Source organism: Polypterus senegalus, chromosome 7, assembly GCF_016835505.1.
Source record: "Polypterus senegalus isolate Bchr_013 chromosome 7, ASM1683550v1, whole genome shotgun sequence".
NCBI lineage: Eukaryota > Metazoa > Chordata > Cladistia > Polypteriformes > Polypteridae > Polypterus > Polypterus senegalus.
In genome coordinates, this window is record NC_053160.1 from 102,105,663 (window position 1) to 102,118,270 (window position 12,608).

At 35.6% G+C, this 12,608-nt stretch overlaps 1 protein-coding gene across 3 annotated transcripts in view; it reads left to right on the plus strand.

Annotated features, from left to right (window-relative positions):
- The window catches only part of kiaa1328 (KIAA1328 ortholog), a 348,340-nt gene that overhangs the window by 261,629 nt on the left and 74,103 nt on the right, over positions 1-12,608 (plus strand). Inside the window, exon 11 of one of the 3 annotated variants that reach the window (XM_039759113.1) lies at positions 82-1,124. The exons of the other annotated variants lie outside the window; for them this stretch is intronic. Coding sequence (XP_039615047.1) covers position 82 — 1 coding nt within the window. The 3' untranslated portion in view covers positions 83-1,124. Of the gene's footprint in view, positions 1-81; positions 1,125-12,608 lie in introns of those variants that run through there. 3 annotated transcript variants of the gene reach the window in all.

The window sequence follows — 12,608 nt, forward strand, 5'->3', positions numbered from 1 at the left end:
CAAGTGTAAAATTAATCATATAATTTTCTTGGGTGTCTATCATACTGTAATTTCATTCTTGGTGGTTAATATTTTTTTTAGAGTCTGGCAAAAAATATAAAATGGCATTCCTCCCAAATCAGTATTGATGAGTGAATGCTGCTGAATTTGGTTCACCTCGTGTCCCCACCAAACTCCATGGCCCCCATGCAATCCAGGGAGGCTTCCCTCTTGCATTCCGGGGAAGATACTGCCCCTCTCCTGCTCCTTCCGTTCTCCAGGTGTCCCAGAGAGGCAAGGTCCCTGGACATCCATCGCAACCTCAAAGTCAACGAAAATAACGGAATTGTTCGTGAATTTTGGTGAACATGGTTAAATGCATTGAAGTCAATGTGGGAGAAGGTACTGAACTAGTTTTGATTGGACTATAAATGTGATATGGTATTTTAGGTGTCTGTGATTGGCTAGGGAAGTGCCTGCCAACTTATGCCAGACTGATTTTTGTGACCCAGAAATGTGCTATGAACTATGCCGCAGCAGGGATAACCACTGCCCCACCATGCCTCTCTAAGTTAAGATTTGGTCATATGTTGGACTGCTTTGTTGCTTTCTAGTTAAAGAGAAAAAACACTTTCACAGAGACACAAGTCACACAAATGCAGGATTAACTGTGGTCATGAGCAAGTCTAATATGTCGTTGTAATGCAAACCTTTATAAGTGATTGATTATGTGATGTAATTGGATTAACGCAAATGAGATGTTTGCCTCTTGATACTGTATACATTATGTAATTCAACACTAGAAGCACCGTGGCCATCATTATCTGCCATGTGTTTTTAAATTTTTATATATTTCATCAGTGTGCATGTCATGCTTCTGTCCTTCCTTGCGTTTTCTCAAGTTACTTTAATTCAAATGCCCATGTTGTTGCAACTTTGAAATTCTAGTCAGAAAATGTGATTAATGATATTCTCTTTGTTTTTTTTTTTTATTTAAACCTACAATCCACACCATTAAATGTTGGTGCAAAGTTGTGAATCCTTGTCTTTTCTTCATCATGCACCTGACTGCATTTCCTTAATCTTTTGTCTAGGTGATACAGGTGTTGGTGTACTTTAGCTCCCTCAATGAATAAAATGATAATTTAAAAACCGTGTATTATTTATTCAGGATGTCTTTTTTATTATACTAAATTAACTATTAAGTGTTATGGATAAGCAGAAATAGAGTAAATCAGTACTGGGACTAATACTTTTCCACAGCACTGTATACTGTCCTTAAGTCAAATCTAAGCAGTTTAAGACACTGTTTAACAACAACAACATTTATTTATGTAGCACATTTTCATACAAATAATGCAGCTCAAAGTACTTTACATGATGAAGAAAGAGAAAAAAAGACAAAATAAATAAGAATTAAAATAAGGGAACACTAATTAACACAGAATAAAAGTAAGGTCTGATGGCCAGGGAGGACAGAAAAACCAAAAAAACTGGTTGGAGAAAAAAGTAAAATCTGTAGGGGTTCCAAGCCACGAGACCGCCCAGCACCCTCTAGGCGTTCTATCTAACATACATTACATCAGTCAGTCCTCATAGTGACCAAGGTTCTCATGGAAGAACTTGATGATGATGGTCATGTGGACTTCAGGTCTTTAATCCATCAATGTAGGGACATCACGGTGCTTTGATCAGGAGGTGGTGGCGCAGGGTGCCACCCCAGAAAACCAGAAAAAGAACAGAAGAGAAAGTAGGGGATAGTATGGATTTTGAACATGAATACCATGAATAAAAATGATAATTAATTGAATATACAGAGCATCAGGATTTAACTAAGATGAAGCTATGAGAAAGCCATGTTAAAGTAATGTGTTTTCAGCAGTGTTTTAAAGTGCTCCACCGTATTAGCCTGGCGAATTCCTATTGGCATACTATTCTAGATTTTAGGTGCATAACAGCAGACTAAGCAGACACTCATTTGAATAGCTAAAGTTACGATTTGGAGTGCAAGATGTAAGACATTCCGAAATATAAAATGGAGCAAGATTATTTAAGGCTTTGTAAACTATAAGCAGGATTTTGAAGTCAATTCTAAACGACACAGGTAACCAATGTAGTGACATCAAAACTGGAGAGATGTGCTCTGATTTTCTTTTTTTAGTTAACATTCTAGCAGCTGCATTCTGCACTACTTGCAATCGATCTTTTTTGGGTAGTCCTGAGAGGAGAGCGTTACAGTAATCTAGTCGACTGTAAACAAAAGCGTGGATTAATTTCTCAGCATCTTCCAGTGTTATAAGAGGTCTAACTTTTGCTATATTTCTTAAGTGGAAAAATGCTGTCCTAGTAATCTTATTAATATGTGATTTAAAATTCAGGTCAGAGTCAATAGTTACCCCAAAATTCTTTACCTCTGTCTTGACTTTTAATCCTAATGCATCAAGTTTATTTCTAATAACCTCATTATATCCATTATTGTCAATCACTAAAATTTTACTATGTCAAAAATACTATCAATTAGTACACCCAATACTTCTTTAAACAAACTTGTTGGTATTGGGTCAACGACACAGATGGAGGGTCTCAGTTGAGAAATTAATTTATATAAATCAGGTAAATCTATCCTGGTGAAAGAATTTAATTTGTTTAAAACGGAGTACCGGGGTTTAAGTGGTTCAGTATTGAGGAGATGTACTATATTATTTCTAATATCATTAATTTTTGATTGAAAAATACAGCAAAAGCCTTACAAGTTTCACTGGACGTTTTTGGAGGCATTCCATTGAGTGATCTGGATTTAGCAGATGATCAATCATAGAGAATAAGACTCTGGGATTACTAGCATTGTTATTTATAATTCTAGAGAAATAACAGCACCTCTCAAGATGGACTATGTTGTTGTATTCTGTTATTTTAACCTTCAATATTTCATAATGGACAGTCAGTTTAGTTTTTCTCCATTTATGCTCTGCTCTACAGCATGTTCTCTTAAGATCAGACACTCTTTGGGTCTTTTCAGGTGCGACTATGTCAGCAGCAACTATCACCTTAATATTAAAATTTTCCACCTTACTATTTACATAATTCTCACTATTGTAGTAAGCACTACAAACAGACTGGTTTCTTAGAATGTTTGTCAATTTTGAAGCTGCTGATAAATCAAAGAAGTGTTTTTTAAAAATATGCTTCTCGTGAATATTTTCTTTCATTATTTCTGTATTAAATAGTAACAGAAAATGGTCTGATAGACCAATATCAGTGATCTGCTTCACATCAACTTTTAGTCCTTTAGTAATTACTAAGTCTAACGTATGACCTGCTTTATGTGTAGGCTGACTAATGTGCTGGCTCAAATCAAAAGAGTCCAGGAAGTTCATGAATTCTTTTACTTTCGGGTCACACGGATTATTGATATGAAAGTTGTAGTCACTGACTCTTAGGAACGTGTCATAGTTTGTAATTATAATTGACACCAAGTCTGAGAATTCCTCAAAGAAAGACGCATTATATTTAGGAGGTCTATACACGGATAATACTAAAAACTGAGAAACTCTATGAATAACAACAGCAAGATACTCAAAGGACTTGAATTTGCCAAAGCCGACATCTTTACACTTTAACCGGCTTGAGTAAATGTTTGCTAAACCAGCGCCTTTCTTACCTTGACGATCCGTATGAGGAAAGCTGTAATTCGGAGGCGCAGATTCGATTATAACAGCCACACCATCTGAGCTAAGCCACATTTCACTTAGTGCAATAAAATCAATTTTCCTATCACTAATAAGATCGTTGATGGAAAACATCTTGTTGGTTAATGCTCTAACATTTAATAGAGCCATATTTAATGTTTAGGAAGAACTGAACCGAATTGTATGTGCGTTACGGGTATTTGTGATAGAAATTAAGTTATTTGTATTAGCGCTGCTCTGTGCATATTTTTTATTTAATCCGTAATCTGTTTTTATAATTTTAATGCATTGTTCATCTAAAGGTGTAATTATAATCTTTTTTGAAAACTATGCAAAAACCAAAGAATGAAACCAGCTGTTGAAGAAAACGGTGCCTCCACCAAGAGTAAATATGAGGTTTTTGAATATTTAAGCAAACCAATTATATTTTATTTTTTTATTCTGTGGATTTGTAGACACACACAAATTTTCTGTGTGGAAAAAAAAAATCTCCTCTTTGTAGTATATGTACAGAATCCATGGTTATCTTATCTAATTGCATACCTTCATTATTTTAAGAGCAAGCAGTGCAGAGTACTTTCACATAAGATTAATCCTGCAATTCATTGTACTTGAGTAAACATGCATTCAATGCACTTGCAAAAAATGATGATATTGACGTTATAGATAATAATATCAATAGTTCATATTTTTTTTGTTTTTACATTTTTTATCATTTAATTTTATTTTAGGAAAGTAGTGTAGATATCAGATACATTTTGCAGAAGTTATACAAATTCAATATTGACAAGGAAAAAATACTCCAGAAAATGAAAAATGAAGAAAAAATGACAACGTACATGTGCAATGCTACTTCAGTATGCAAATGACTTTAGCTGCAGGTGGAAGCTCCTATCGCACTTTACGAAACTGTTGTTTTGGTTCTGCCTTTGTCCAGAAACGGTTTCATAAGCTTTATGACCTTAGTCTCAGAAATTCTTTCTCCCGTGGGACGACTGGGATCTTTTCTTGAATAAGGAGTTGCAATGCACATGTACTTTGTCTGTATGCCTGTGTCGATCAAACACAGGAAGCTCTGCAGTCTACTTGTGACTTTACGCTGTAGGAAGATAAATAAATCAAGGTAAATAACATTCAGTCTGGCTTTTATATAAGTAACATATACATTTGTTTTTTCTATACTGTAGATATATATATATATATATACTGTATATGTATATATATATATATATATATCTATATACATACTAATAAAAGGAAAGCCCTCACTCACTCACTCACTCACTCACTGACTCATCACTAATTCTCCAACTTCCCGTAGGTAGAAGGCTGAAATTTGGCAGGCTTATTCCTTACAGCTTACTTACAAAAGTTGGGCAGGTTTCATTTCAAATTCTACGCATAAGGGTCATAACTGGAAGCTATTTTTCCCATATAATGTAATGGAGTCTTGAGTTGGAGATGGCGGGGGAGTTTCGTGTGACATCATCACGCCTCCTACGTAAGTACGTAGAGAACAAGGAAGAACTCCAGCGATGAGCACAAAACGCCATTTCACAATTGAGAAGGCAGAAAAACATTATGAAGCAAATGATGCATACAAGCATATTCATAAGTACAGCTACTGCGGAAACAAAGCACGCGTGAACCGTAAGTTTATATTAAATTAAGTTCATAGACAGGCTGCCACTAGCGCTTGTAATTTAGTGCCTGCCCATATAAGGCCGTCCATCAGCGCAATCCAATACAAACACTGCGGTAAATATTCACGGTGAAGGACTGTGCTTATGCAGAGGAAGATGAGATGGTCAGGGTGGTGTTTGGCACAAACTCATTGAAACTGCGAGAGAAACTTTTAAGTGCCGGGTCTTAGCTGACATTACACGAGATGGCACCAGTACAGCTGGGAACCTTCGATGCAAGAACACCAAGCTGCTCACGTGAACTGACGCAGTGCACAGACAAAAGCAACAGTTCCAAAGAGTGCTGAACAAAACCGAATTACACAATTGAGAAGGCAGCAAAAAATATGAAGCGTCTTATACATACAATCATATTCATAAGTGCAGCTACTGCGGAAACAAAGCACACGGTGGAAAAAGTGAATGTCCCGCTAAAGGAAGACAGTGTAAAAAAAACCCGTGCATGCAGTTTGTCACATCACAGATAAAAGGAAGACGAGCTGTTTATTGATGCAGTAAGGAACTAATCGATGAATGAAACCTCTTATCTTTACAACGATTGACAAACACGGAATGTAACTTGAACACATCCTACAAATACGAGCCTGATTGAAAGAAATAATGATAATCAAATCCTTGATGACAGCAACATTCAATAACACTCACAAAACAATTACTGTATATTGACAATCATGTTACGTTATTTTTAAAATGTTCCCTTTTCTTTTCATAACTTCTACTTCTCCACTGGATACACGGGTATATATATAAATGTATATATATACCCCGATCTACAATACATACTTTAGCATAGACAAGCCACACGCTGTGGCGCAATTGTAGAGTCTTAGCCTCTAACGCCGTTCGATTCCCGAGAGGGATGTACTGATATGTACGCGCTACCGATTCATTTTACCTTCGATCTCCTTGGTTTGGGACGTATGAAAAATATTAGGTTAACGCAGAATCATGTTACGTTATTTTTAAAATTTTCCCTTTCTTAGCACAAGCACAGCTGAGAAGCTTCGATGCATGTACTCCATAACGCGTTAAAAATAACGCATTTAATCACACTTTCAATTCCAAGCAAACGGAACTTTTGTCAATGCATGATTTCCTGGTACATCCATTACACTGATGCACACATCACAGCTACAAAAATGTTAGAGTCGGAATAAAGCGCGTTCCTACGACTGATCATTTCGACTACCCGAGCGAAGCCTTGATAAAAGCATGGTTTTGTGCACACTGAAAAGCAAGCAAAATTAGATGCATTACAGAAAGCGGACTTTGTGGCTCTTACTGGGGATCATTGGACTTCCGTGACCGTTAGTAATTCTAAATACATCTAATTACAAAATGTTCAATGATCACACTGTTTTAGCCTAATGTACAAAATAATTTTGGCTAATGTTACTCAGAGTTTAAAGAGTAAGCTGGTCAAATTACCTTTTATGTTTCTGACTTATTTTTTTAAGAAGAAAAACTGCACTTTATGGTGAAATTTTGGTTATTATTATTTAAAGACAATACTATTCTGAAAATGTACTTAAAGTACTTAAACTACCACTTTATTTTTAAGTCTGCCCAATTTTAACCAGGGATGATATTTTTGTTTCTGTTTTGAATTCAAATGCAGTTTAAAAGCTTTTTTTCAGAAATTAAAACAGCTTCAGTTTACAATATTCATGTCCATGTCTATTATTTGATTCTGTCGCCCACTAAAACCGCTTTTAAATAAAAAAAAAACATTTGCGATTTGGGGCAAATTTACGTGCGATTACATACGATTAATCAAGATTAATTCTTACACAGCCTCTAATTAATTGGATTAATTTTTTTAATCGAGTCCCACCCCTAATATATATATATGTAGATATATATGTAGATTTGTATATATATATGTGTATATACAGTATATATGTAGATATGTATATGTTGTATATACAGTGTGTATAGATGTGTATGTATATATATATATATATATATATATATATTTATATATATATATATGTTTATATGTCTATATATATATGTTTATATATGTGTCTGTGTGTGTGTGTGTATATATATATATATATATATATATATATGCCAGCAACACTCATGACAATTACAAAACAATTACATTGTCAATCATGTTACGTTATTATTAAAATGTTTCCTTTTCTTTTTACTTCTCTGCTGCCAATCGCAGGTATTTTGCTATATATATATATATATATATATATATATATATATATATATATATATATATATAAATAGATAGATATGACAACAACACTCATATCAATGACAAAACAATTACATTAACAATGATCTTACGTTATTTTTAAAATGTTTGCTTTTCTTCTTCATAACTTCTTTAACACACTACTTCTCCGCTGCGAAGCGCGGGTATTCTGCTAGTATACTAATAAACGGCAAAGCCCTCACTGACTGACTGACTGACTCATCACTAATTCTCCAACTTCCCGTGTAGGTAGAAGGCTGAAATTTGGTAGGGTTATTCCTTACAGCTTCCTTACAAAAGTTGGGCCGGTTTCATATCGAAATTCTACGCGTAATGGTCATAACTGAAAGCTGTTTTACTCCATTTACTGTAATGGAGATGAGCTTGAAACCCGTGGGGGCGGAGTTTCGTGTGACATCATCACGCCTTCCACGTAATCACGCAGTACGTAGAAAACCAGGAAGAAGCCCAAAAAGCGCTGAAGAAAACATGCATTATATAATTGAGAAGGCAGCGAAACAATAAGAAGCGAGCGAGTGACATATACAACCATATTCATGAGTTCTGCTACTGAAACAAAGCACGATGTAAACCTAAACTTTAAATTAAGTTCATAGACAGGCTGCGCTGGCGTTTGTAATTTAGTGCCTACCAATATAAGGCCGTCCATCAGCGGCAATCCAATAGCAAACTGCCACGGGTAAATATTCACGGGTGAAGGACTGTGCTTATGCAGAGGAAGATGAGATGGTCAGGGTGGTGTTTGGCACAAACTCAGCGAAACTGCGAGAGAAAGTTTTAAGTGCCGGGACTTCGGTAACATTAGATACAGCCATGGACATAGCACGACATGGCACCAGCACAGCTGGGAAACTTCGATGCATGTACACCGAGCGGCTCACGTGAACTGACGCAGTGCACAGACAAAAAGCAACAGTTCCAAAGAGCTGAACAAAAGCGAATTACACAATTGAAAAGGCAGCAAAAATATGAAGCGCCTGATACATACAAGCATATTCATAAATGCAGCTACTGTGGAAACAAAGCACACGGTGGAAAAAGTCAATGTCCGCTAAAGGAAGACAGTGTAAAAAACCCGTGCATGCAGTGTGTCGGGTCTCAGATAAAGAAGAAGACGAGCTGTTTATTGATGCAGTAAGAAACGAATCAATGAATGAAACCTGTCATCTTTACAACGATTGACAAACACGGAATGTAACTTGAACACAACACATCCTACAAATATGAACCTGATTGAAAGAAATAATGATAATCAAATCCTTGATGACAGCAACACTCAGTAAACTCACAAAACAAATACTGTATATTGACAGTCATGTTACGTTATTTTTAAAATGTTCCCTTTTCTTTTTCATAGCTTCTTTAACACACTACGTCCGCTGCGATACGCGGGTATATATATATGTATATATAACCCGATCTACATACTCGAATAATGGATACTTTATTTGCCATCAATGATTGTTTTGGTAAAGCCATACTCAGTGTATTCATTAGATGAACGGTAAAAAAGTAAGAGCAAGGGGAGGATGACTTATTGAGGCTTGCAGGCTGTAGTGCATGTCAACTCTATCTGAATTGCGCAATCAAATTTGAAAAAATATATCTTTTCAAGTTCTATTTAGTCCATATGTGTCAAACTCAAGGGCCGCAGGCCACATCCGCCCGGCGTAATTATATCCGCCCGCGAGATCATTTTATATACTGTATTATTGTTATTAATGGCCCGGGTATATGAAGCGCTGGTAACACAATAAACTACAGATCCCATAATGCAGCGCTTCAGCTGCCTTGCTAACACTTACCACGTTAATCAAGTCTAGCTTATGATGCTGCAAGTTATTGCGAAGCTAGCTCACACGATGCTGAAGAGAAAAGTTGATTCTGAAAATAGAGCCTTTAAAAGCAATGGGAGGCTAAGTATATGTTTACTGAACCCGTGTGTCTCATTTGTGGAGCTAATGTGGCTGTAATTACAGAATTTAATCTAAGACGGCACTATGAGACAAAACATCAGGGTAACCTGAAAGACCTGAATGCAATGCAGAAGATACAGAAAGCAGAAGAATTAAATAAGAATCTGACACTTCAGCGGACGTTTTTACCTGTGCACAATCACAAAGTGATTTCAAGTGAAGCTGCTTTTATGGGAGACACAAATGCACCAGTGCAACTTGCCCCACTTTCCCTGTTGCCAAGTAATGTTGAACCAAGTCGTCACTACGGTGTTCCCAAAATACGAACTTTGCTGATAAACTGAGCGCACTGAGTTTGCACGGCGCTTTGGTGACTTTGAAGAACAAAAAAAGTCCGTCTACATGCGGCTCGAACCTTGTGCATGTTTGGTAGCACATATCTGTGTGAGAAGCTCTTCTCAGTGATAAAGACTAACAAAACAGCACACAGGAGTCGCCTCACTGATGAGCACCTGCAATCCATCCTGAGAATCTCCACAACACAGAACCTCACACCAAACATAAACGAACTTGTTGCCAAAAAAAGATGCCAGGCGTCCAGCTCTAAAATGACATATGAGCAAAGACAACTGAATGATTTGATTTGTTATTGCTGAAAGGAACACATTTTATTTATATTTCCAGGTTTTGTTATGCAGCATGTTCATATTTGAATTTGTATAATTTTGACAGGATATATTTTATGGAGAGCAAAATATTATAAGTTGTTTAAGGTTTGAGTTGATTTATTCAGGAATAATATTCCTGTCTGTTTTACCATTCCTACCAAAGATATTTCTGTCGACTAAATAAAAATTCCTTCTATTTAAAATTTAAATAGAACTTGAACAAATACGACAGTTCATAATATCCACACAGACTTGCACGTAAGATATATGTGTGTGTGTGTGTATATATATGTGCATATGTATAGATATGTGTATATATATGTATGTGTGTGTGTAAATATATATATATATATATATATATATATATATATGACAGCAACACTCATCACTCACAACAGTGACAAAACAATTACATTGACAATCATGTTACGTTATTTTCAAAATGTTTCCTTTTCTTTTCATTGCTTCTTTAACACACTACTCACAAGGCTTGGTATTTTGCTAGTATATATATATATATATATATATATATATATATATATATATATAAAAGACCATCACAAAACATAATGACAGGCAGGATAATGCCCATCCTTTTGCTGCATCTAAATGGTGCCATCTTTGGACTTTATATCTGGCATACCTGTGTTCTTATGTGTGACAGGACATTTCTTGCGGGGAGGGCTTCTCTTCTCTTTTTCCGAAGTAGAACCTTCCTCCTCATCTGAGGTCGCCTCTGTTATAGCACGTATTTATTTGAATACTAGCCGTTTCAGATCAGGGAGAGGGTGAATGTGACTGAGAGAATAAAACTGAATTTAAAAAAAAAAAAAACTTTTACATGTACAATTTACACCGGCTGTTACAGATTTAAATCAAATGTATGTTTCTATTATATAATAGTAATAAAAATAGCAGCTCACTAAATGGTAAATGTTGGAGAACCCGGGGATCGAACCCACAACCTTTTGATTATGAGTCAGTAGTTGTTACCTCTGCACCAGCCAAACGGACATAACTGCTTTGTACCCTAAGCCAACTTCTTTTTCTACAGTTATATTCTTAAACTAGCAGAATACCCGCGCTTCGCAGCGGAGAAGTATTGTGTTAAAGAAGGTACGAAAAAGAAAAGGAAAAATTTTAAACATAACGTAACATGATTGTTAATGTAATTGTTTTGTCATTGATATGAGTGTTGTTCTCATATCTATCTATCTATCTATCTATCTATCTATCTATCTATCTATCTATCTATCTATCTATCTATCTATCTATCTATCTATCTATATATATATATATATATATATATATATATATATATATATATATATATATATTGGCAGCGAGAAGTAGTGTGTTAAAGAAGGAAAGAGAAAGAAAAGGAAACATTTTGAAAATAACGTAACATGATTGTCAAAGTAATTGTTTTGTGTATTTGGCGGCAGCGTCACAAAGTTTTTTTCGTCTAGCTGCATCAGAAAATGTACCACGACGTCTGACACGCCTCCTTTTTACCGTTTTCTCACAGCTTGGATTGCTGCTGTCATATACACACACACACACACACACACACATACATACATATATATATATACATATATACACATACATATCTTCATATCTATATACATATCTACATATACACTTATATATATATACATACCTATCTACATCATATATACACACACATACATACACATACACAAATTATATATATGTGTGTATGTGTGTGTGTGTGTGTGTGTGTGTGTGTATATATGTGTATATATATATATATATATATATATATATAATATGTAGATGGGGTGTGTGTTTGTATATATATATATATATACACATACATATATATACACATACATATACTTGTGTGTATGTTTGTATGTGTCTATATGTGTGTGTATAGCTTTGGTCACTGAGTGCAAGGGAAAAAATAAAATATAGTCTATAAGTTATTAAACAGTAAAACATTAACGTTTTAAGAAGTACAGGTACATTGAGCACTACTGGAGTGATTTCGGGTAAACTACATTTTAAAGACGTGTAACACAACAGGTAAGTAACTAACAGCAGCTAAAATGTATATGGATCATCTCTCGGTAGTAGATCCCTTTTGAAAGGCGCTACACGACGGCTGTGGTATAGAAATTACATTTTCTATGTGAACGTTCAAATTTGTGCCTCTGGCAATGTGCCTTACCGGCATTTAAAGAAAATTAGTTTGTTTCTTCTGCAGTGTTAAGAGAGAAAGGCTTTGGTTTGGGATAAAAGGAAAAAAAGGTGTAAAGAAAGGAAAGTTGCCTTTTTCTTTTATATAGTATAGAGAGATGTGTTCGCTGACGTTATGATCGCCTTTTGGGGACAGTCTTGGGGTGGGTCTTGTGTAGCCTGGTGAGACGACCCCGCCATTAATCGGCTGTGAT